Consider the following 23,845-nt stretch of genomic DNA (forward strand, 5'->3'; position numbering starts at 1 on the left):
AGCTCCCAGAATTCCTGAGCCAGCATGGCTCAGCTTGGAAACTCTCCCTTCAGCATGGCTGGCTCAGGAATTCTGGGAGTTGAAGTCCACGAGTCCCAAAAGAGCCAAGGTTGCCTACCCCTGGCCCAGGAGCCCCTCTTCGGGAAGATGGGTGGTTTTAGAGATATGAAATGTAAACTAAAGGAAGTGCTCAAGGCCATAAAATCTTTGCCCTGCCTTGCCTAGGCCGATGTGTGCAACCCAAATCTCAAAACTACATCCTTTGATGTCTGCAGACAAGATTAATCTGGACATCTTGGACCTGACATGCAATTGCTCTTTGGGCACCGATAAAAGAAAAAAAGAACAGGTTTGATCTGTAGCACATCGCTACTGTTTTATTTCAGAGCAACAACGATTGGTTCAAATGTGAGTCATGGTGCCTGCTTTTCCCCTCCCCTTTCTCCCATCCTGGACCTCTGTTTAAGGTTTTTTTTAATCTACAATAGCACACAGGGCCCACCCTTGAGTTGACACAGGAAGCTCTCCACCAGCTTAGAGGCAGCAGCCATGCTGCAGCTGAACCAGCACGGATTGCAAGGAAGCGACATTGGAGGCTGCACGAGCTGAAGCCACGGGAGGAAAACGCAATACAGAGAAAAGGAAGGGCTTGGCGAGGGATCCCAGCAAGGTAGCCCTCCCTACTTGCTTCCTTCGGAATCTGGTGTGTAATTTCTCACCTGCAAGGGAACAAAATACTCAAACGGTAACTCTGTCCAGTTGCAGCTTCTCTGCTTTTAAAGAGATTGGAGGTCAAGTGGGACTGATTTAACTCAACCGTGGCTTCCTATGGCATCTGAACCAGGTCACCATATCTAGAGTTACAGCAGCATATTTTGTAGTTCCTGAATGTTGGGTGATAAGAGACCCATGCATCTTCAGAATTATTTGGATGAGCATCTGGTATGGCTTAAAAATGCATAGCTTCCTTATAGATTTCTTGCAGTAACTAACATCCCCCAAAGGGGGCAGTGTATACTTTTAAAGGGTGCATTCATAAGTGTGTTTCCTGGCATAAGAAGCTAGCTATATAGGCTGAATCAGGTCAGTTGTTGATCCCAGTTTATGATCTGCCACCTCAAGGATCTTTGCTGGTTTTCCCTTCAGATGTTGAGCAGTGAACCTTCTGTAGACAATGCAGGTTGTTCTGCCATGGAGCTAAGTCAAAAGGGCTACACGGTGAGCTATCTGATCATTAACTCAGCACTGTTGATAACCTGACCTGGTCCGTGCACTTTCTTAAACCAGGAATGGACAACCTTTATGTAGTTGCCCTTCAGGATGTTTGGGACCTGTGTGGGCTGGGGCCAGGAGCGTTGCAGCAGGACTTAAGAAGGAGGTTGGTCTCCATTTCCTTTTTCGAACTGGGATTAGCCTATTTTGAGAACCATTGTTTTGGAGTATGTTCAAACTCAAAATGCTAGAAAGCCGTACCACCAGTTTTTAGCAACAGGATTCAGAGATGGTTTAGGAGCTGCAAAGAATGAGGGAAGGGGGTTGAATGGAGCTGTGGGATCTCAGAACGCTCACCCTAGTGTTAAACCATGGTTTGACCATGTTTCGTAGGACAAACCGTAACAGCTCGATTCACACGTTAAATCATGGGAAATAAACCATGAAGCATGGTTTATGGGGGAAAGCAAAACCAAAAAAAAACAAAACCCTGACCTATGGTTTAATGTGAAGGATAAGCCCCGTCACTAGCTGGCAGCAACTCACAAGGTTTTAGTTTTAGGCTATTTCCTTTCTGAGCCCTGTCCGAAAATAAAGGAACTCAAAGTTTCCTTTGAATCGAGTTTGATTACCTGTGTCTCCGTGTTGCTCTCTTCAAAACAATGTGGAAGTGGATTTGTCCATGATTTCTACTGAGCTTTTTTTACTTGTTTCAATGTCTAGATTGCAAGCCTGGGATTCCTTAGTGGTCCCCTATCCGTTACTAAATAGGTTGAACTTGGATGTGCTGCAGTTGGGCTGGAGCTGAGCTGTATTCTTTCCGTAACAAACGCAGCTGCGCTGTCTTCTGAATAACATGTCAAAGCAGCTATAATACAGGTAGTCCTCGGCTTACAACCATTCATTTAATGACTGTTTGGGGGGGAAAAGCGATTGACGACCATTTTTGGTATGACTGTTTTAACATCCCCGTGGTCACATGATCAAAATTCAGATGCTGAGCAACTGGTTCATATTTATGACAGTTGCACCGTACTGGGGTCCTCTGATCACCTTTTGCAACCTTCTGACAAACAAAAGCCCATGGGAAACTAGGTTCATTTCACAACTGTGCTACTAATTTAGCGACTGCACTTTAACAACTCTAGCAAGAAAGATGGTAAAATGGGGTATTGTGTATGTGTAAATCCTATTTAGTAAGGACTCCATTTCAGCTTCCTTGTGTAGTTGCCCTTTCATCTCTTGCCCTTGAAAGCCTGGGCTGGTTACAGAATCTTCCAAAGGCTGCTGCCAAATTGTAATTTTTAATGTCATGGAAGGAGCCGGTGATTAGATGCAGAAGAAGTCACGTTAATTGTCTAATTACATTGAATTTAATTGCAGTTAAATCAGGGACGTTATTTTCTTGATTCTGCTTCCCTTTTTGTGGCCTTGCCTTCGCCCTTCGGAAGCACATTCACACTCTCGGGTGGTCCTTCGCCTAAAAAATTGGGGGTCCCCTGCCCTAATTACAGGGCCCCCGATTCTCCCTGTTTCACTGCATCAACCTCTTGACCAAAGGTGCTTTTTTTTTCAAAAGGCAACGGGACTTTGTTTTTCCTTGAAGATGTTTCCCTTCTCATCCAGGGAGCTTCTTTGGTTCATTCATTTCTTGGATGGGAAGTGAAACGTCTTCACGGAAAAACAAAAGTCCAGTTGCCTTTTGGAAAAAAAGCACCTTTGGGACAACCACGAGGGCGGATGGCTTGAGAATCTCCAAAGACCCTCTTGACAAACAAATAACCTGAGCAGATGACACCCAGACATTAATTGAGCGGCCATAAAATTGTCTTTTCGGCTTGGTGTTTTCCAGCTAAGCTACCCTCCAGAGCAAAGACCTCTAGAATGGTTTAGTCCGCTTCCACCCTGAGCTTCTGCCCTTCCCTGCCTCCCCCCTCCCTCCCCCCCCAGTGCTTCTGAGCCATCTGATACCAGGAGGAGGAGAAACAGCAGCATAAATATGCCATGGAGGCAAATGAGGATGGATGCTCTGAAGTGTGAAGGAAATGCAGTAAAATCCCATCTGCTGGCACAAAGCTCAGAGCCCCACTTACCGCGGCAGCTTCTTCGGTGTCTGTGCTCTCCTCTGCACTGTCGACCTCTTGCTGATGGGGATGAGCCTCTGTTTCAGCGCTGTCCTTCATCCGGATGGGTTCTGCTGCTGGATGGGAAGCATCCACGCTGGCGAAAAATTTTCTCTTGCTGTCCTTGGCGCCTGAGAGAGATCAAGAGATGCTGGCTGTGGGGTTTCTCCTGCTGGTCTAGCAAGAAGGAGCAGGCAGCTTTGGGGTTCGCCCATCCCTGATGCACATTTTAAAGGCAGGCAGTCCTCGAATTACAACCATCTGTTTAGTGACCATTTGAAGTCACCACGGCCCAGGGAAAAAAAAGTGACTTACGACCGTTGCAGCATCCCCCCCCCCATGATCACGTGATCAAAATTCGGATGCTTGGCAGCTTGTTTGTATTTATGACGGTTGCAACATCCTGGGGTCATGTAGAACCCCTTTTGCAACTTTCCGACAAACAAAGTCAACGGGGAAGCTAGTTTCACTTAACAACCATGATGCTAACTCAACAACTCTGCCAAAGAAGGCTATAAATTGGGGCAACAGTCACTTAGCAACTGTCTCGCATAGCAACAGAAATGTTGGGCTCAATTGTCATAAGTCGAGGACTGGCTCTACCTCGGGGCAAGGACTGAATCAACGGGGTTCCTGGTTCCTGGCATGTCTAACATGCTACTGATAGCATGCTAGCCTAACAAAGAGATGGATTAGGAGTGACCCAACAGCTGTCTTCCATTACTTGAGGGGCTGTCACAAAGAGGAGGGTGTCAACCTGTTCCCCAAAGCACCAGAGAGCAGGACAAGAAGCAAAGGGTAGAAGTTTGTTAAAGAGAGAGCCAGCCTAGAACTAAGAAAATTCCCGACAGAACAATGAGTGATGGAACAGCTTATCTCCCGGAGTTCTGGGTGTTCCATTGTTGGAGGTTTTCAAAGAAAGATTGGACAAACGCTTATCTAGGATGGTATAAGGCAGGGGTAGGCCATCTTGGCTCTTTTATGACTCGCGGACTTCAACTCCCAGAATTCCTGAGCCAGCATGGCTCAGCATGGAAACCTCTCCCTTTCCCCTCAGCATGGCTGGCTCAGGAATTCTGGGAGTTGAAGTCCACGAGTCATAAAGCGGCCTAGGCCAGGGGTAGGCCACCTTGGCTCTTTTATGACTCGCGGACTTCAACTCCCAGAATTCCTGAGACAAGCATGGCTCAGCATGGAAACCTCTCCCTTTCCCCTCAGCATGGCTGGCTCAGGAATTCTGGGAGTTGAAGTCCACGAGTCATAAAAGAGCCGAGGTTGCCCACTCCTGATATAAGGTCTGCTGCCCTTAGGCAGGGGGTTGGACTACTGGGGTCTCCCAAGTTCCCTTCTAGCCCTTTGGTTCGATAAGACTCTTCTCTCCCTCACCTGTGGGCTGTTCCCGCTGTTGATCCATCCGATTGAGGCTTTCCAGCAAGTTGTCCACCTGTGCTTTGATCTGGCTTAATTCCCCTTTGATGGAGTGCAGTTCTTCGGCCCGCACTGCAGGGAGGAGGGGAAGAGATGGGAGAATGAGCTATGTTCCTTTTAAAGACCCTCTGCAGAAAGTGAACTGGGAAACATGGAGGGGTGTGTGTGTGTGTGTGTGTGTGTGTGTGTGTGTGGAGTTCGTTCTAGGTTTTATGGCCAGCAGCCATTTGCATCCGTGCTAATGAACAGGATAATTTCCCAGCTTTGCAAACCAGAAAATCCGAAAACAGCTGCTGCAAAAGACACAGCAATAAAGATCAGGAGAATTGTTTCCCCTGTGCATATCTATCTGCAAGTCCAACCACACACAAATGGGCGCATACAGAGTGTTGTTTTTTAAACCCAGAAAATCCTACCCATCAAAAGAAGCGAGTTTGTATAGGAACAGCCTGGGAGATTATTCCTGAACTTTCTCGCCTTTGATTGAATTGGCTGGCTAGTTCAGATCAATATGAAATGCTGCTTTAGTTTCTAAATTTCCACTCTCATTCCTCCAGGTTAAATTACATTTCCTGTTCTGTCTTTTCCCTTAAAAGGCAACCAGAATTCTGTTTTCTTTTTCTCTATTGCTTTTGCCTTATTCGAAGACCACCTTCGGTCTTCCAAAAGGTAAAGGTAAAGGTTCCTCCGCACGTGTGTGCTAGTCGTTTCTGACTCTAGGGGCCAGTGCTCATCTCCGTTTCAAAGCCGAAGAGCCAGCGCTTGTCTGAGGACGTCTCCGTGGTCATGTGGCCAGCATGACTAGACACCAAAGGCGCACGGAACGCTGTTACCTTCCCACCGGAGTGGTCCCTATTTTCCTACTTGCATTTTTACGTGCTTTCGAACTGCTAGGTTGGCAGAAGCTGGGACGAGTAACAGGCGCTCACTCTGTTACGCGGCACTCGGGATTCGACCCGCCAAACTGCCGACCTTCTGATCAACAAGCTCAGGGTCCTAACCCACTACTTGCCCCCAAAAACTAATGCCTTCCCCTAATTTCCGTTTTTCTCTAGAGATGATGAGCAGCAAGCAGGTCGCCGCTCCCACTGAGCATCCCAAATCTTCGAGGGTGTTATGGGCTCCCACTGCAGCTCAGCCAACCACCACTGACTGCTTTGACAGCCAGTATGATGCGCACAAGAATATTTAACCTCGATTAGACAAAGATGTTCAGGTCTTTGCGAGCTATAGCTCAGGGAAGCTTTTTGCTTTTTAATAAAACGGATTAGTTGGAAAAGATGCAACCATGGTCCTGATTTTTGCTGCCCCAAACCAGTGTTTCTCTTCCATGGCAACTTGAAGATGTGTGAACTTCAGCTCCCAGAATTCCTGGATGGAGAATTCTGGGAGTTGAAGTCCACAGATCTTCTAGTTGCCACGGTTGAGAAACACTGCCCTAAACTAACATGGCTTTTGGACTACAAGATGGCTCAATGCACCATCTTGCTACCAAAATCTCGCTCCAAAATCTGAGTCCCCAGACACTCACATTTTGTACGTCCTATTGAGGAATTGCTGTTGTTTCTGAAGTCTGTGTGTGGGCTCAGGGTGGTTTTACTTTCAGGGCCTAGGTGGCTTCTTCTAGTCTTGATAGGAATGTGTCCAATAAGAGGAGGGATCTTCTGGTATTCGTAGATCCTGCAGGAAAGGTAGGCAGTGGAAGTTCATTTACAACAGGTCTCTTTAGGCTTGGTTCAAGTCAAGTTTTGGGAGCAATAAAAGTTAAGGAAGTTGCCATCTCTATGGTTGAATCACAAAGTAAAGAGATGAGATGAAAGCCCTAAACTCACCTGTATGGCAAATCATCTTTATAAAGCTCATAATCCATACCACAGTTGTTCCTGCAAAGGAAAAGAAAGACTTATAAATGTTTGCATATTTTCCAGAGTGGATAACCCACCATTTCCTCAGCAGATTTGAACTAGCATCTCCTTAATCTTAATCCAATTCTTCATCTTCTTTTTTTAGTCAGGATAATTCTCTCTCTCTCTTTCTCTCTCTCTCTCTCTCTCTCTTTCTCTCTCTCTCTCTCTCTCTCTCTCTCTCTCTCACACACACACACACACACACACAAATCGAAGAAGGTCTATACTAAAAACCACTGCAAACCCGTTCACCTACATGCATGTTTGAATAAAGGAAGACTGGAACGCATTAAAAAAAACCCAATCTGCTCTTTTAACCAACAAACACTGCAAAATGCGAGACCGGATAAGCTTTTAGTGTGGTTCCACTTTGGAATGTAGGCTGTTTATCTTCCTTTGATTTTTAAGGTGGGGGGAAATGTGTAAAACGCCTTTAAGGGTGTGTGTGTGTTTGTGGGGGGGAAACATGATTTATTTCTTTAAAACCAATACTTTGCTGTTCTCCGAGACTGGTGATGTTAAATTTCACAGAGGGTAATTTTGCAGGAAAACACAAGGCTGTCAGCTCATATTCTTTCCTGAACTAAATGAATACGCCTGTAATAAATTCTATATTTTAGTGCAGAAGATCCGATCCAGGATCAGAATAATCAGCAGATTTTCAGAGAAGCTTCATGTGAAAAGCTTTTGGAATGGGGAATGTCTAGGTGGTCCTTGACTTACGACCACAACTGAGCCCAAAATGTATGATGTTAAGTGAGACATTTGTTAAATGAATTTTTGCCCTCTTTTATGATCTTTCTCACCACGTTTGTCAAGGTAATCACTGCATTTGTTACAATTAGTAACACGGTTATTAAACGGCTTCCCCATTGACTTTGCTTGCCAGAAGGCCACAAAAGGGGATCACATGATCCTGGGATACTGCGACCGACATAAATGTGAGTCAGTTGCCAAGCATCTGATTGTAAATCACATGATGGTTGGGATGCCGCAACGGCCGTGTTACAAGCCCCTTTTTCCGGTGCCGCTGTAACTTCGAATAGTCAGGAGATGAACTGTTATAAGACGGGGACCACCTGCAAAATAATAATAATAAAAGGGCAAACTTGCAAGACCTGTTTGTGTCTTGCTTGGAAATGGAATTTTAAACAGGTGGAGTTTTTCCTCCTGATCACATCTGCCAACATTCCTCCTGTACGCAACTATTAAAAGGTCCATGAGTTCCCTCCACGCTTATGGCATGGCTTCTGGGGCAATAGATTAGATCGTGTTCTTTCCACCACTAAACTAGAATGTTCCATTTCATGAGTGCCAGGTCCTTGTAACACAGCTTCTACAGTGCGCAACAGATTTCACGAATATCTGCTTGTGTGAACTAGGGAAGGTGCTCAGAAGAACAGGGGAAAGCATTTGAGCAAAGCATCCCTGTTGACTTTTCCACATAGGTGGTCTTCAACTTACGACAGCGGGGACTGGAACTTCTGTTGCTGAGTGAGCAACGCCCACTTACGCAAACAGTTTTCGCCATGGTCATTAAGTTCATCCGTACAGCTGTTAAACAAAGCAGCAGGTCATTAAGCAAATCCAATTTCCTCCACTGACTTTGGCTACCGGAAGCTGGCTGGGAAGGTTGCCAATGGTGACTCCTAGGTCTGTGCCAGTTGCCAGAGGTCTGAATTTTGATCCCTTTCTTTGCTTTTCCTCTGGCTTGGCCACTCCAGGCTGACCCATGTACAGCTAGGTTGAAGTTGCACTTCAGATGAATGCAAAATGCTTCTAAGCCTCTTCCAAGTTCAAGAGCAAAAGAAACAGCTTGTGTTCCCTTTCCTATCATGAGTTGGTAGACTCAACCGCTAGCCACAACTATGGAATTACGTTTCCGATTTTCCAAAAGTAGGGAACTTCTCCCTTTGGTTTTCTCTTCCTAGTAGAAGCAGGAGAGAAAATTGTCTTTCAGTTCTGGGAAGTAACCCTATCGTGAATATGCGTGTTTCAGTTTTGATATGCCGTTTTTCCTTGTTTTTTCCCCTGCTCTTTTGCTTGTTTTCGATATGGCCTAGAGAGGAACGGCGATTGAGCACTTTAGACATTGTATTTGAACAGAGAAACCCACCGTGATTATGCAGAGCAGCCCTCTTTTGCAAACGGTGGCTTTTAGAAGACATTTACTTGGGCAGTGTACTGGAAACCGAGAGCAATCACGCTGAGCATGTGGAACTAATATTCTAGTTCAGGATGTATTATTGCCAGGGCTATACACCGTGATTGCACCAGGGAATGGATGCAGAATGTGAACATTGCTATAACCATAATGTCTTAAATGTACGTGCTACCTAGACTCTCGTTAATGTGGGTGCTGGCTACACAATTCAGTGGAACAATACAAAAATAGATTTCTACCCTTGAAATGGAAAGTTGAAGTGGAAAGTACCTGGTGAAAGCACAAAGGCCTAATCTGCAACTCTTCTACTAAGAGGCAGCACTTCCCAATAACTCACAGAGGCATTAAAACGGGCCAGCCTGCACCTCTTTGCTCTTGCACTAGAGTCCTCGCTTTACAACCGTTCGTTTTAGTGACCGTTCAAAGTTACAACGGCACTGAAAACAGTGACTCACACTTTAACGACCACTGCAGCATCCCCGCGGTCGCATGATCAAAATTCAGACGCTTGGTAACTGACTCGTATTTATGACGGTTGCAGCGTCCCGGGGTCATGGGATCCCCTCTTGCGATCTTCTGACAAGCAGATCAATGGGGGAGACCAGATTCACTTAACAGCCGGGTTACTAAGTTAACCAGTGTGGTTGGATTCCCTTAACAACTACGTTAAAAAAGGTCGCAAAACGGGGCAGAACTCACTGGGCAGCTCTCTCGTTTGGCAACAAAAAGGTTGGGCTCAGTTGTGGTCGTAAGTTGAGAACTCCCTCTAATAGGCACCACTCCCAGAGGTATTAAAGCAGGCCAACCTGGCCCTCTTGGCTCCTGGAATATTCGCATCCAGAGCCTAGAGATTGGGTGAGTTCCCTAATTTGTTTTTCGGGCAAACCTCACTCACAACCCTCCCTTGGGAACGAGGTGCTTTTCCGCTGCTCCACTGTCCTGGCTTGGGCAGAGCAGAGAGACCCCAGGCCATTCCTGGAAGAACAGCTGCAAAGAGGCAGAGAAGCCAGCGCAAAGGCATTCGGAGCGAAAGGGGTTGATCAACAGGACCTGTAAATGGGAAAAGGGCGTCTGCTGGGGCAGGCTTTCGTTTGGAGATGCTGGTGCCATATAATAAATTATAACGGCAGGCTTCTAGCGGAGTGGTACCTTGGTACTCACCATTCATTGGTTCCGGGAGGCGCGATGAACACCGAACAAATTTCCCCCCCATAAGGAACAATGTAGTGAGTCACACGGTAGCTGACACTGGCAAGTTCTAGCTAGTGCATTGAGTACCAAACAAATGAGCATCGGGACCAAGTTTTCACGTCAAAATGCTTTCAATGAGTTTCAAAGCAGCTGAGTTCCAAGGTACTACTGTATTTGAGAGGCTGTCGGAGAGAAGATGGAGTCAAGCGATTCTCCAAAGCACCTGAGGGCAGGAGAAGAAGGAGCAGGTGGACAACCTACCAAGGAGACAAGCAACCTAGAACTAAGGCGAAATTGTCTTGCGGCGAGAACAATTAATCGGCAGAACGACTTGCCTCCAGAAGTCGTGAGTGCTCCATCACGGGAGGCTTTCAAGAAGAGATTGGACAGACATTTGTCTGGAACGGTATGGGGTCTCTCGTTTGTGTAAGGAGGTGGACTAGGAGACCTCCAAGATCCCTTCCAACTCTGGCTTTCTTTTAATGCTATAAATTCTCTAGGCAGTGTGTTTCTGGGCAGGCTTTGAGGTTTTATTCCCCCCCCCTCGCCTTTGTGTTCTTCGCCTTTTGCTGTCCTCTGAATGGCACACGGCTCCTCCAGGTCAGTTGGTGCCAACTCATGCCATACCCAAAGACTGAGACCCGAAAGCAGCGGGGTGCCAATTCCCAGGATGTCTAATCCTGAAATGGAGCAGAAAGCAAGTCTGGCATCCTGGAGGGATTTACCAACCTCTCACGAGGGCTGATAAAAACAACCCTCCTCCTTTTAAAGGCACAGAGAGGCAGCTGCTGGCAGCCAGGAGGAAGGACCAAGCCAGGAATTCCAGAAAGGCTGTGCAGAGATGCTATTGTTTTCCCCTGGAAGTTATTTTTGTGTTCTTTGTTAAGGCCTTTTGTTTTCCAAGCTTCCATCTGTTGGCTGCTCCCCTCTCCAGAAGGACCAATTTGTGACTGAGATGAGACCTTCTTGACAGGTCAAAGTTCTCTCAAAGGCACCTAGGCTGCAGTTTCGTGTATATCCCACGATCGGGAACTTGGGGAGGGGGCTTTCTTGATCCTCCCCAGATTCTGGGGCTCCTGAGTAACATAATCAGCCTCGTTTGTAGGGGAAATTCATGTTAACGTGCTATGTCTAAGAGGCTCTGACTGCATTCACACCACCCGCGTAGCCAGTTAGACTAAACCACCTGTGGTGATTTAATTCAGATCACACCCTAAGCTTGATTAGTTTCATACTTGGTTAAGCTTAACACAACAACAACAAAAACCCATTAGTTCTTTTGTGATACAAAGCATTGGGAAAATCTGGTCATCTGACTTGTCTCCAAAGTCTACCCTGGAAGGGCCCTCAGCTGACCTTGACAGTGTTTCTTAACCTTCACAGTTTTAAGATGTGTGGGCTTCATCTCCCAGAATCCCCCAGCCAGCTGGGAGTTGAAGTCCACGCATCTGTACCTCTCCCAGCTCCGCTTTGCCCAGAAGACTTCTCTAGAAACAGATTCACTTCAGAGCTGTGTCCCTTAGCACTGTGAGATCATCAAAAGGTTTCTCCTAGCAAATGATTCCCAGATTCCACTAGAATCCAGGGAGATGGGAAATCAGCTTCCAGCAACTGCATTCTCTCTCTTCCCCCCCCCCCACTTTATCCCACCCTCCCCCTTGCGTGCACTGACTTCTCACTGAAATGCTGTCTGAAACCAAGTCATTTTCCTCCCCAGCCCTAAATAAATAAATACATACATAAATCCCATCAAAGCCCCCCCCCCAATCTATTGCATCAACTAATCTCTTTTATTGGCAGCAAAAAGGAGCCCCTTAAGAGGATCAAGCCGTAGGAGGAAATCTACGTGTGATAAAAGATCACAAAGCTTGCTCTTTTATCTGCGGCCATTTCTGAAAGCACATGGCTGTCAGAGAAAATAGCCTTCTGGCTGATGGACCGATATTTTATTTAGCATGAAAGTGGTATATTTTATCCAGGGCTAGCCCAGAGGATAATATCTCTTCCTGCCTAGTTTTATATGATTGAAGCTGAAACAGGGCTTCCTAAATACAATGGATACTATGTCAATCAGAATAGAGTTGGAAGGGACCTTGGAGGTCTTCTAGTCCAGTGATGAAGCACCCACAATGTCTGAAGGCAAGCTGTTCCACTGGTCAAATTGTCCTCGCTGTTAGGAAGTTTCTCCTTAATTCCAGGTTGCTTCTCTCCTTGATTAGTTACCACCCATTGTTTCTTGCCTTGCCTTCTGGTGTTTTGGAAAATAGGTTGACCCCCCCTTCTTTGTGGCAGCCTCTCAAATATTGGAATACCGCTATCATGTCAAACCTAGTCCTCCTTTTCTCTAGATTAGCCATAACCCAGTTCCTACAACTCTTCTTCATATGTTTAGTCTTCATCATCCTTTAATCTTCTTCGTTGCTCTTCTCTGCACTTTTCCCCCCCAAAGTCTCAGCATCTTTTTTGTAATGTGGTGACCAAAAGTGGATGCAATATTCCAGGTGTGGTCTTACGAAGGTTTTATAAAGTGGTACTAATGCTTCATGTGAGTTTTACCCGATACTACATCAGCTCTTCTGTTGATTCTATCCTTTGATATGAATGATTTATTCATTGCATTTCTATCCTGCTTCTCCTCTGAGGGCTTCAAGAGGGATGGCTCCATTAATCTGGGACCCTGCAACAGCCCTGGCCATAGATTAGTCCAAGAGGCGATCAATGGCTCCAATTCAGCCACTCAAATTTTATTCCACAGCCAACCCCTTAACACAATACACTAATATCATTCAAACTAAAAGCTTAATATTATTACAATTCTCATTGCCTACCATGGCCATAGTGCCTGTTACTCGTCCCAGCTTCTGCCAACCTAGCAGTTTGAAAGCACGTAAAAATGCAAGTAGAAAAATAAGGACCACTACGGTGGGAAGGTAACAGCGTTCCGTGTGCCTTTGGCGTCTAGTCATGCCGGCCACATGACCACGGAGATGTCCTCGGACAAGCGCTGGCTCTTCGGCTTTGAAACGGAGATGAGCACCGGCCCCTAGAGTCGGAAAGAACTAGCACGCATGTGCGGGGGAACCTTTACCTTTTTATTACACTAGCACCTTGTCTGTTATAAGTAATTATTACAAAATGTTACGCAGACTTGGTAGCACTTGATGGACACCGAAAGTTCATGATTTGGGTTTCTTGTCCCAGTTGAATACACAAGACAAAAGTTTCAACTATTGGGAACTTAAAATAATTTAATTTATTTTAATTTTAATTTATTGTACAGAGGCCTTTAATTTTAATTTTTATCTTAACTTCTGTATTTATTATATGTTACTGTTGTTAGCCACCCTGAGTCCTTCGGGAGATAGGGCGGCATATAAGTCCCAATAATAAAATAAATAAATAAATAAACTCCAGAGATATAGAGAAACAATCCTATTAGATCAAGGTTATCCAGCCTTGGCGACTTTAAGATCTGTGGACTTCAATCCCCAGAATTCCCCAGTCAACATGGCTGGCTGGGGAATTCTAGGAATTGAAGTCCACAGATCTTAAAGTCGCCAAGGTTGGATAACCCTGTATTAGATAAAAAAATATCAGAATGTACAAATGAACCGACCACTGACTCCTTTAAACCTTTCAAGAGGCCAGAACCCCAAAAGATGAAATTCAAGGTTGAACCACCACCAAGTGATCCTTCATGGCACTGATACTTCTACATTCTCCTTTAGTCAGTGAATATTCTTGGATGATGGGGAAGTCCCTTGGCCATCAACTACGTTGGTTGTAGAAGTATGTCCAGGACACACAGCAAAGCTGGACTGACACTGGAGAACCTTTTAAATTGCATGCAGCACCCTAGCGGTGTTGAGTTTCCAAAAAAAGGTCTTGGCTCAATAGGTGCATGACAAAGAGTACAACATGGGGACTTTTGTGTTTGGAACGCAAGCTAGACATGCCACTCATTGTGGGAGGTGGAGGTTTCACTCGCCAGAGTCGTGGCTTTTGCACATTCCAGCTGCTGACATATTTTTTCAGTTGAGCTTTTGAAACAATCCATTCTTCTTTCCTGCATTTGTGATGCAGCTTTTGTTTTTTTTGTTTGCTTGTTTTTATAAAGAAACTGCTATTTTTCTGGCCTTCATTCTTCCTTGATGCTTTTGTCTATTTTCCTGTCAACCTCACAAGCAAATCTCTCTGAAAACTTGATCTAGTCTGTTTCATCATCATCGCTTGTAGTCAATTTCACGGGGAAATTGGTCCTGGTTAAAAAAAATATATCGATCTATGTGGTCACTAGAAGTAAAAATGATAATATAGGACTTGATGACACCTAATCAATCTAGTCAATTTCACAGTACATCGGGCAATTTCCTGCTTTGGTCTTCTCTGCTCAAAAAGAGCTTGCTTGCTTTCCCTAGCAGTGCTCACATGCAAGTAGAAAACAGGATTAGATAGTCCTCGACATACGACCACAATTGAAACTAGAATTTTGATTGCTAAGCAAGATAGTTTCATGCCTAAGGCAGACCTAGAACTCAGTCTCCTGGTTTCTAGGCCAGCCAGCATCTCCACCATCACTCTGGATTTCACCACCTTTTTACTGTTTGTTTTTCAACAAACGGTAGGATATTCACATGTTCTTAATTAAGGATGATCGTGAGAATGCCTCCAAGATATCTATTCTCTCCTTTTAAATTCTCTCCTGCCAAAGTGAATGAGAATGACCTGGGGGGTGGGGCGGGGGGAAGAGAATGAAGGATTTCTCTGCCCTACAAGCATTTGATCCCCTCTGGGTAAATCCTGTTTTAGGTTACTAAGCCCAGAAAGTAGTCCTGGATCAAAATTAGCTCTGAACACAAGTTTGGCAGCCCAGATGCCTTTTTTCTTCTCTCTAGAGTTGCCAATTTTTGAACTGGTCCCTGTGAGAAATTGTTAGCCATCATTAATTTAATCCATCCTTATCTAACCCAGCCTTTAAGTTGTTTTGAGACCAAATCTCTCAAAACTCACAGCTAGAAAGGCCGAAAACTCCAGAAATTGTAATTCCAAAGCATCTTGAAGGACACAGATGAGGAAGACCGGATTACTCTAAGTAAGTAAACTCAGCCTAGAAATGTAACTTTGATGTCCCGATGTGGGACATCGTTGGATGTAGATTTTCTCTCTCCAAGGACCCTTTCATTCAGCTACCACCTTCACTCCCCAAGTCCTCGGCATTGTTTGCAAATTTCCCTAAAATTATCCTTGAAATCTTGGGACTTCTGCAACAATCAGTCAGGTTTCCAAAGAAGAAAGAACAACGTAAGTGAGGATTGGGAAAAGCTCCTGGCTCTCTCTTTTCTTTTGGCTTCATTTATTTCTCCAGGGGCATGAGATGCTCCTGTTTCAAAACTGCATTCGTAGCAAATCCTTCTGTACCACGTCTGAGTAAGAAGGAATTTGTTCAGATGACTTGGAAACAAGGGTTGCAACGTTGACTCAGGAGTGGTGCAAAGCAGCTGTGGGGAAGTGTCCACAGGAGCTTTGAGAGAAGGATGTTTCTATTCTCATAGAAACATACTTGCTAATTGTTTTCCAGCTTGCTAGTTTTAATTCTGAGAGCTGTAAAACAGGTGGGCTCCTGTCTAAGGGATTCTGAGTCACATTCCAATTTGTGTCATATCAAGAACTTCAGAAACCATATTACACCGGCTTCAGTGAAACTCATCACAGAATATGTGGAAAAGATTGATTGTTTGGCTGGATGTATGGATGGATGGACCGGAGAGAAGTCCAAATCTCCATACAGCCCTGAATCTCGTTGGGGAATCTGGGGTCACTAACCACCCTATTCTATCTTGTAGGATAGTTTTGAGGAGACAAGGAGAAACTACCTAGGCCAGGGCTAGGCAACCTTGGCTCTTTTATGACTCGTGGACTTCAACTCCCAGAATTCCTGAGCAAGCATGGCTCAGCTTGGAAACCTCTCCCTTTCCCCTCAGCGTGGCTGGCTCAGGAATTCTGGGAGTTGAAGTCCACGAGTCATAAAAGAGCCAAGGTGGAACTACCCCTGGCCTATGTCCTTAAGGTACTTAGATGGAAAGTTGGCTAGGTATCCTGCCCCAAACTCCTATTTCTTTGCTTTCGAATTTGCTGCTAGCTTTCTGTGTTGCTACCAAGGATCATTTGGGAAAACTACATCCTCTTCCTTCACCATCCAGCCCCAGTTGTGAACATGAACACACAATCCACAGGATCTGTTAAAAGAAGGCAATCCGCTGCTAGAAGGGACCATGAAGGTAAGAGTTAAGAACTGGACGTTCTGTGCCTCAAGCAATTCTCACCTTCTAAAAATCAATGAACTGGTCTTAACTTGCTTATTTGTATGCTCATCTCTGAAATATAATTTGGTATTTCTAATCCAGTCTCTAGGGAGATTTGATTTTGATTCCAGCCCTACCTGGGTTTGGGCCAATCTGGAGATTGTTAATGGAACCATTCTAAGCAATTTAAACTAGGAATCAAGGTTAGGTTTGGGGAGAATGGCAGCAATGGGGGGGGGAGAGAAACGACAAGGGTGCAGTGGACTCACGGATACAGACTCCCGGTGTGTTGCCTCTTCTGACCAGGCCTGGTATGGCTCAATTTAGGCTCTCGGGCCATGTTTATATCTAGAGAAAAAGGAAAAATTGGCAACAAAGGAGAAACAGCAGAGCCAAACAAGAAGACAAGCAGGAGTGGGCAGATATGGCTAAAGAAAAAGCACTTACTTCATAGTGCTTTACAGCCTTCTCTAAGCGGTTTACAGAGTCAGCCTATTTGCCCCCAACAACCTGGGCCCTCATTTTACCAACCTGGAAAGGGTGGAAGGCTGAGTCAACCTTGAGCCGGTCAGGATCGAACTGCTGGCACTCGGCAGAATTAGCCTGCAATACCGCATTCTAGCCACTGCACCACTGCGCTACCATGGCTCATGACCCTTTTGTCACCCAGATGAAGACAGTTGAAAACAAAAGGCACGGATATCTTTTCAGCCTATCTGCGCTATTTGTTAGCCATGGAATTGTCTGAAGATGGAATTAGAGTCTACACTCAGAGCATTGACAGCAGAGATGCAAATGTAAGCACCATTTAAACCACCACCACCCCCAGGGGAGGGGAAAAAGATGCTCCTTCTGAACAAACATCATCTTACTTCTTTTCCATCTAGCTTGCAAAGAATGAGTCACGATTTTTTTTCTGATACAGAATTATTGTTTTCTGTTGCCGGGGGGGGGGGGGAGACAAGAGCCGTGTTTCTTCAGCGGCACTAAAAATCCAAAAATGCATTTCAAAGATGAAGTACCTCCTTCACCAGGAACTGTAAGCGGGGTTGCTTCCTATACTTACCTAGAGCGATGAGTATCTTGGAGCAATCAGCAGGCCTTGCATTTCAGATCTGAGCGTTCAAGGGAACGTGGGAAGGCTGAATACACGAGACAAAGTTTGCCCTTCCAAAATCTACTCCTACCGTTTTTTTTTTTGTCCATTCCAGATGGATTCCCACCCACCTCCAGCTAATGATGGCACACACACACACCCCAGCATCTATTTCTGCTTGGAACATTCTCAAGATATAGCCGTTTGACTGCTGCTTCTGGTGCTATCAAACTCTGGCTACCACCATTTCCGAAATGAGTTCTCTGCTTTTTTTTTTTTTTTTTTGAGCTCTGGGAAGAGGATTCCACAGTTGACAATTACAAAGCAGAGCCCTTTTTGTCTCAAGGAAATTGCTCTAAGTCTGCAGACAGAATCCTGAAAGCTATTTATGCTACCAGGCAAAGGAGAGATTTGTTGTTGTTGTTTTTTTATCTTCATCCCTTGTCAGGGCAAAACTGGGGTGCACAAATGTGTTTCTCAATCTGTTCATCAGATACACTCACCCAGTGCTATTTTTGTAAAAGAAAAAGGTGCCGGAACTCACACATGTCATACAGCCCACCTTGCCTACCCTACAAGGTTCCATCCAAAAAAGGTGCCGGAACTCCGTTCTGAGCGTTCTTATGAGAAAAAAAGCCCTGCACTCACCCATGGCTTACTAATCCAGCCCAATCTTCTCTCTGTATAATGGTCACACCGAGCCATGAATTGGATCACCCAAGCGGGATCCACCAGTCTCTTAGCTAAAATATACCCGGCTAGTACGCCATGCAAGCCAAGCCACTGAGAAAGGCAGAACTTCCAATATAGACAGCAGTGTTAGACAGAAGCTTAAGAGCAAGAAGCTTGATTCCCCAAGCCACACTCTCATTCACACCCTCGTGCCCGTACATGCCTGCCGTGGTTCCAGAGATGCTGATTGCCTTCCGGCTACGATTCGGTAGGTCACGGGTATTACCTTAAATGCCTTCCCTGCCAAGATCTATCGCTCTACCGTGACCATTTTCATGGCCTTTTTTTTAATCTAACTTTCTTTCAACCAAAGGGTTGGTTATGTAGAGAGAAGAAGAAGAAAAAGAAGGGGAGGGTGGGCAAATGGCAGGCTTTGTTTCCAAGCAAGAAACAACCTCCCTCCAAAAAAAAAAAAAAACCCACAAACACACACCCACACACCCCCCACGATCCCCCTCCCGGTTATTCTGCATCGCAAAGGGCAATGCATTGCTTTTCTTTCTTTCTTTCTTCTTCTTCTTCCCCCAAATGGCTGTGTATCCTATCCAGAAGAAGGACGGGGGGCGGGGGCGGTTAAATGTGGAAGCAAACCCCCCACCCCATCCTCTCGCTAAGGCTTAGTCCACCTCTTCCCTCCCTGCCTGTTTTCCCCTGGCTGCCTCCGCCTTGGCAGCCAAATTGGTGCCACCTTGTCTTGGGGTGGTGGTGGGGGAAAGCCCTGCCTCCAACCCAATGAACAAAATAGGGTTACTCACATCTCCAGCGCCCTTCATGCCACCTGAGAGAAAGAGAGGGGGGGGGAGAGAGAGAAGGGGAGCAAAGGAAGACCCAGTGCCAAGTCTCTCAGTCTCTCTCCAAACCTCCAGCAAGGTTGGTGGGCAGCAGTTCTCTCCCCCACCACCCACCCCTCCTCTCTTCATGGAACCAACAGATCTCCAGCTTGAATCCTGTACCCGAGGAATGTACCAACTGCCATTGTCAGGGGGGTGGGTGGGGGTGATGGCTGCTAGACAGGAGGGGGAGGGGTCAGGCAAAGCAAACCATCTCCACATCACGGGCAGGGGACATTTTTTTTTCTTTTTACAGCCTAGAGACTAGAGCTTCCATCCATCCTGACCAGCAGCTCCCGTATTATTTGGGGGTGGGTGGGGGTGGGGGGAGGGTGGATTTAGGCTGGGGTCTTCTTACAAGTGGTGTATGTGTCTCTGGGGACGTGGGAGATCCAGAGGAGAGGAGAAAAAAAAGAAAAAAGAAAGAGGTTTGCTGCTCTGTCTAGCCAGCTATTTTTCACCTTGGGGATGAGGCGGAGAGCAGATGTTCAAAAGAAATCCCGAGCTTTCTGCAGTCTGTGCCCTCCAAGGATCTGCGGGCTCCGGCTTTCCGAAGCTGTTGTTGCTTCCCACATTTTGTCCCATCGGTGTCCGTCAGATGTGCTAGGCTGGGGTTGTCCAACCTGGACAGCTTCTAAGATTTGTGGACTTCAGCTCCCAGAATTCCCCAGCCAGCCATGCTGGCTGGGGAATTCTGGGGAACTGAAGTCCCCAAGTCTTAAAATTGCCCACACCCCTGTGCTAGACTTACGATTTGCAAAAGTACCAGAGACAGTGTCACAAACCCAGAGGAACCCATGTTTAGGGGATCCAGGTGAGCAAAATTGGCTTAACGTTCCAGGTAGAAGGAAAGGTTTGAGAGAGTTAGCCGAGCTAATCTGCAGAATGCCAGAGCCGCAGGAGGTGGCGGTAAGCAGAGGTGGAAACGTGCCCCTCTCTTCTGCCCTCTCATGGCCAGTTGGATTTTGGCAGCCCAAAGATTAACCACACCTAAACCAACATTCCTCCGCGTTGATAACTTTCTTCTCAAGGCTTAGAATTGCCCGACTCTGAAATCTTTATTTTCAAGGTAGACAACTCTGAAGCTCTTTTATCTCTTGTGACTCTAATTCTTCTTCTGGCTCTCCATCTTCTCAGCAGGCTGGGCAGTTCTTTAGAAATGGTGAAGAATTGCTCCCAACATTCTACTTTGAGATAGATGAACCTGTCATTCAGAGAAGGAGAGCCCCATCTTTTATCTCTGAGGCAGAAAAATCTCTTGTCTTCTGCAGGGATTGTGGGAAACAAATTTTCTTAGATTAGAACTGGGGAGGGGGGGAGAGATCCCTTTGAGCCACAGGGGTCTTGGATAGATGAAGTAACAAACTTAGCAGCCATAATATACATAGCCAGTGACAAAATTCCCATTTACCAGAAGGTAAATAGATAGCCTTTATTGATGTGCTCTATCACCCAAGTGGAAGCTTTGGGGGCAATTCAAATGAATATGGTGCTAGATTCACAGGGGTCTTCAAACTTGGCCTTTTTATGACTTGTGGACTTCAACTCCCAGAATTCCTCAGCCAGCATGCCTGGCTGAGGAATTCTGGGAGGTGAAGTCCACAAGTCATAAAAGAGCCAAGTTTGAAGACCCCTGTGCATTAGATGGCACCAAGTGCTTGGTGGGAACCAAACAATAGGCGTATTGGAGCTTACATGATCCATGTTTTGCAACAGTTTTATAGTGGTTAATTCCTAAACACTCTCCCTCCCACACATTCAGTTCGTCTCCTCTCCTTAATATTTTCACATTAGTGCCTGAAAATTACAGTCATTTCATCCTGGGTGTAAAGAGCAGGAAAAGGGGGGGGGACTGCAAAATTCTGGAATCTTCCTTTTTTTTTTAAAAAAAAAGTCTAAAATAAAGAATTAAACCTATACCACAACATATAAAAGGGTTAAAAATTTAGGTTTACTTAACTGGTAAATGACTATAATCCTAGACTGCTGTGTGATAGTTATTAAGATATTAAAATAATGTAACAATTGTTTAAATGCTAGATTGTTTACAAAGGTATTCTAGATGGACCTAATAAAAATCAGATTAGCGTGCAGACAAAATGAGATGTAATAAAAATCAAGTTGCTGTACGCATGGCTAAGTTAGTGCCTAGAAGAGTGTTTCTAAAGCTCTGCAACTTTAAGATATTACCCTTCTCTCACTTTCAATGTTCTCATGATTTCAAGGAAACTTATTAAAACTACAATCAATATTTTAAAACCTGAACAATTTTTCGAAAGGTTTTGCACCATAACATTTCCCTTCTATTACCAGGAGATGGCGCTGTGAGGCCAGGGATTAATTTTCTTTTAATCTGAGGGCAATGAATTAGTTCAGGCAGCAGATGCCACCAACTAAAATATATTTTGTACCTGTTTCATTCCTTCCACCCTTGAGAGGTTTCTTGAGAATAAAAACAAGTGAAGACTTTAGGAACATGCAAATTTACACATGGAAAATGTAGGATCTCATAGTAATGATAATGGGGGGGGGGGGGAAGAATCATGCTGACTGCCCACCGAGGGTTTTTTTCCTGCTAGAAATGAAAAAGAAATGAAAGATCGCCACCCAAAATCTCAAGAGGTTTAGAATAATAGCTAGATAACAACTTTATAAATATTTGAGTTGGCTGAGTTCAAATATTATGCTGAGAACTAAACGAGATTTTATATTTTTGTATTGAAAGAATTGAAAGCTGGACCATAAGAAAGGCTGAGCGCCAAAGAATTGAGGCCTTTGAGCTACGGTGCTGGAGAAGACTCCTGCGAGTCCCTTGGACTGCGAGGCGATCAAACCGGTCAGTCCTAGAGGAGATCAACCCTGACTGCTCTTTAGAAGGCCAGATCCTGAAGTTGAAACTCAAATACTTTGGCCACCTAATGAGAAGGAAGGACTCACTGGAGAAGAGCCTAACGCTGGGAAAGGTGGAGGGCAAGAGAAGAAGGGGACGACGGAGAACGAGGTGGCTGGATGGAGTCACTAAAGCAGGAAGCGTGAGCCTCAATGGACTCCAGAAGATGGTAGAGGACAGGAAGGCCTGGAGGAACGTTGTCCATGGGGTCGCGATGGGTCGGACACGACTTCGCAGCTAACAACAACAACAATTGAAAGAATGCAACCATCATGGCTTGTCAACCTTGGTGGTTGGCTTAACACATCCTTTTGGCTTATTCAGCAGATCATGAGTAAAAACAAGCAGATTTCTACAGATAAAAGCAGTGTGGTTTTTATTTTTTTGTTTTAAAAAAATCAGAGTAATTATGCAAGGCCTCCAGCAGCTTAATACATCCCGGCTCCTTTAAAAGAAAAAAGGAAGGAACCGGAAAAAATGATGGGAGGAAGGATAGTGACTCCTCCACAGTTGTAAATGCCTTTTTGTCTCCCTTGGCTGCAAAAAGTAGATATATCCTTTAAAAGAATGCAGTGTTACTAGTCCTCAGGGCTCTAAGTCAACTTCTATATTCTTTTGAGAGCTGGTTCTCAATCCTATGCACTTCAAAAGAGATATTCCTGCCTCTGTATAGAGAGAGGGAGGGGGGGAGAGAGAGAGAGAAAGGGAGGGAGGGAAAAGAGAATATTCTTTATTGGCCAAGCGTGATTGGATACACAAGGAAATATACTCATATAGATACACACACACACACACCACAGAGAGAGAGAGAGAGAGAGAGAGAGAGAGAGAGAGAGAGAGAGAGAGAGAGTATAATATTCTTTCTTGGCCAGCGTGATTGGATACACAAGGAAAAATACTCATATAGATACACACACACACAGAGAGAGAGAGAGAGAGAGGGGGGGGGATAATATTATTTCTTGGCCAGCGTGATTGGATACACAAGGAAATATACTCATATAGATACACACACACACACACACTCAGAGAGAGAGAGAAGATAATATTCTTTCTTGGCCAAGCGTGATTGGATACACAAGAAAATATACTACTTGGATACACAAGAAAATATACTACTCGTATCGATATATACATACACACACACAAACACAGAGAGAGACTAAGAGAGAGAAAGAGAAGATAGATACATATACACATACTGTGTGTGCGTGTGTATACACACACATATACACACCAATATTTCAAAAGCAGGGAGGGGAAAAACAGGCCAAAGATGGCAAGAAGCCTGCTTGAAAAAGCACCTGGCTGGCTGGTCCGCCTGGCCCTTTTCCCTGCCCAGTTGCTACGAGGCGGCCGATCTTCCAGCGAGGAACTTCCTTCGCTTCCTTTGGCTTCCCAACATTCCGTCATTCAAGGGAACACAGCGTGTTCGGAGCTGACCGCCCAAAGGAAGTCATTACTTCTGCAAGTTGACTTTGGGGAGACGCTCGCTGGCAGGTGGGTGTCGTTTGAATGCCCCCCTCCCAAGAGGAGAGGGTTATGTACGGTGGCGGACGCAGGATGCAACTTTGCTAAGGCAAAACACAAAAGCCTGCTTCATCTTAATGCACACCGCAGTGTCAGCAGGCACCAAGTTCTGTGTTGTTGTTTTTTTTCTTTAAAAAAAGAAGACAAGAAAAGGAAAGGAAAGAGAAAATTGCCCTTTCTTTGGCATTCAGGATGGGTCGTCCTTCCGACCGGTTTTTGTAACCACTGCCTTTTTTTACAATGGTTTTCAAAAATCTCTTTTCCCCTTTCCCCTTCCTTTCTAATCACACCAACTTGCAAGCGAGATCCAGTTAATGGGGGAGTGAGGGAACGGCAGAGCGGGTAGGGAGAAGACTCCGGTGCAAATTTGGGTGCATGCAAGACTGATGTCACAAGTTTGTCCTGAGTAAATTTAAACTATGGTAGTAGCAGTAGAATGA

The 23,845-nt window shown here is 45.3% G+C and overlaps 1 protein-coding gene across 1 annotated transcript; it reads right to left on the bottom strand.

Moving 5' to 3' along the window:
- Positions 1–511: 511 nt before the first annotated feature.
- On the bottom strand, positions 512–23,288 carry LOC310644931 (RNA-binding Raly-like protein; the record flags this gene model as incomplete). Its single annotated transcript, XM_083370267.1, has 7 exons — positions 512–719; positions 3,306–3,466; positions 4,722–4,835; positions 6,295–6,443; positions 6,596–6,646; positions 16,597–16,675; positions 23,180–23,288. The coding sequence occupies 7 exons, from the start codon at positions 23,286–23,288 to the stop codon at positions 681–683; spliced, it is 702 nt and encodes a 233-aa protein (XP_083226393.1). The 3' UTR covers positions 512–680.
- Positions 23,289–23,845: the final 557 nt, after the last annotated feature.

Source organism: Vipera ursinii (genome assembly GCF_947247035.1).
Source record: "Vipera ursinii genome assembly, chromosome: 10".
NCBI classification, from domain to species: domain Eukaryota; kingdom Metazoa; phylum Chordata; class Lepidosauria; order Squamata; family Viperidae; genus Vipera; species Vipera ursinii.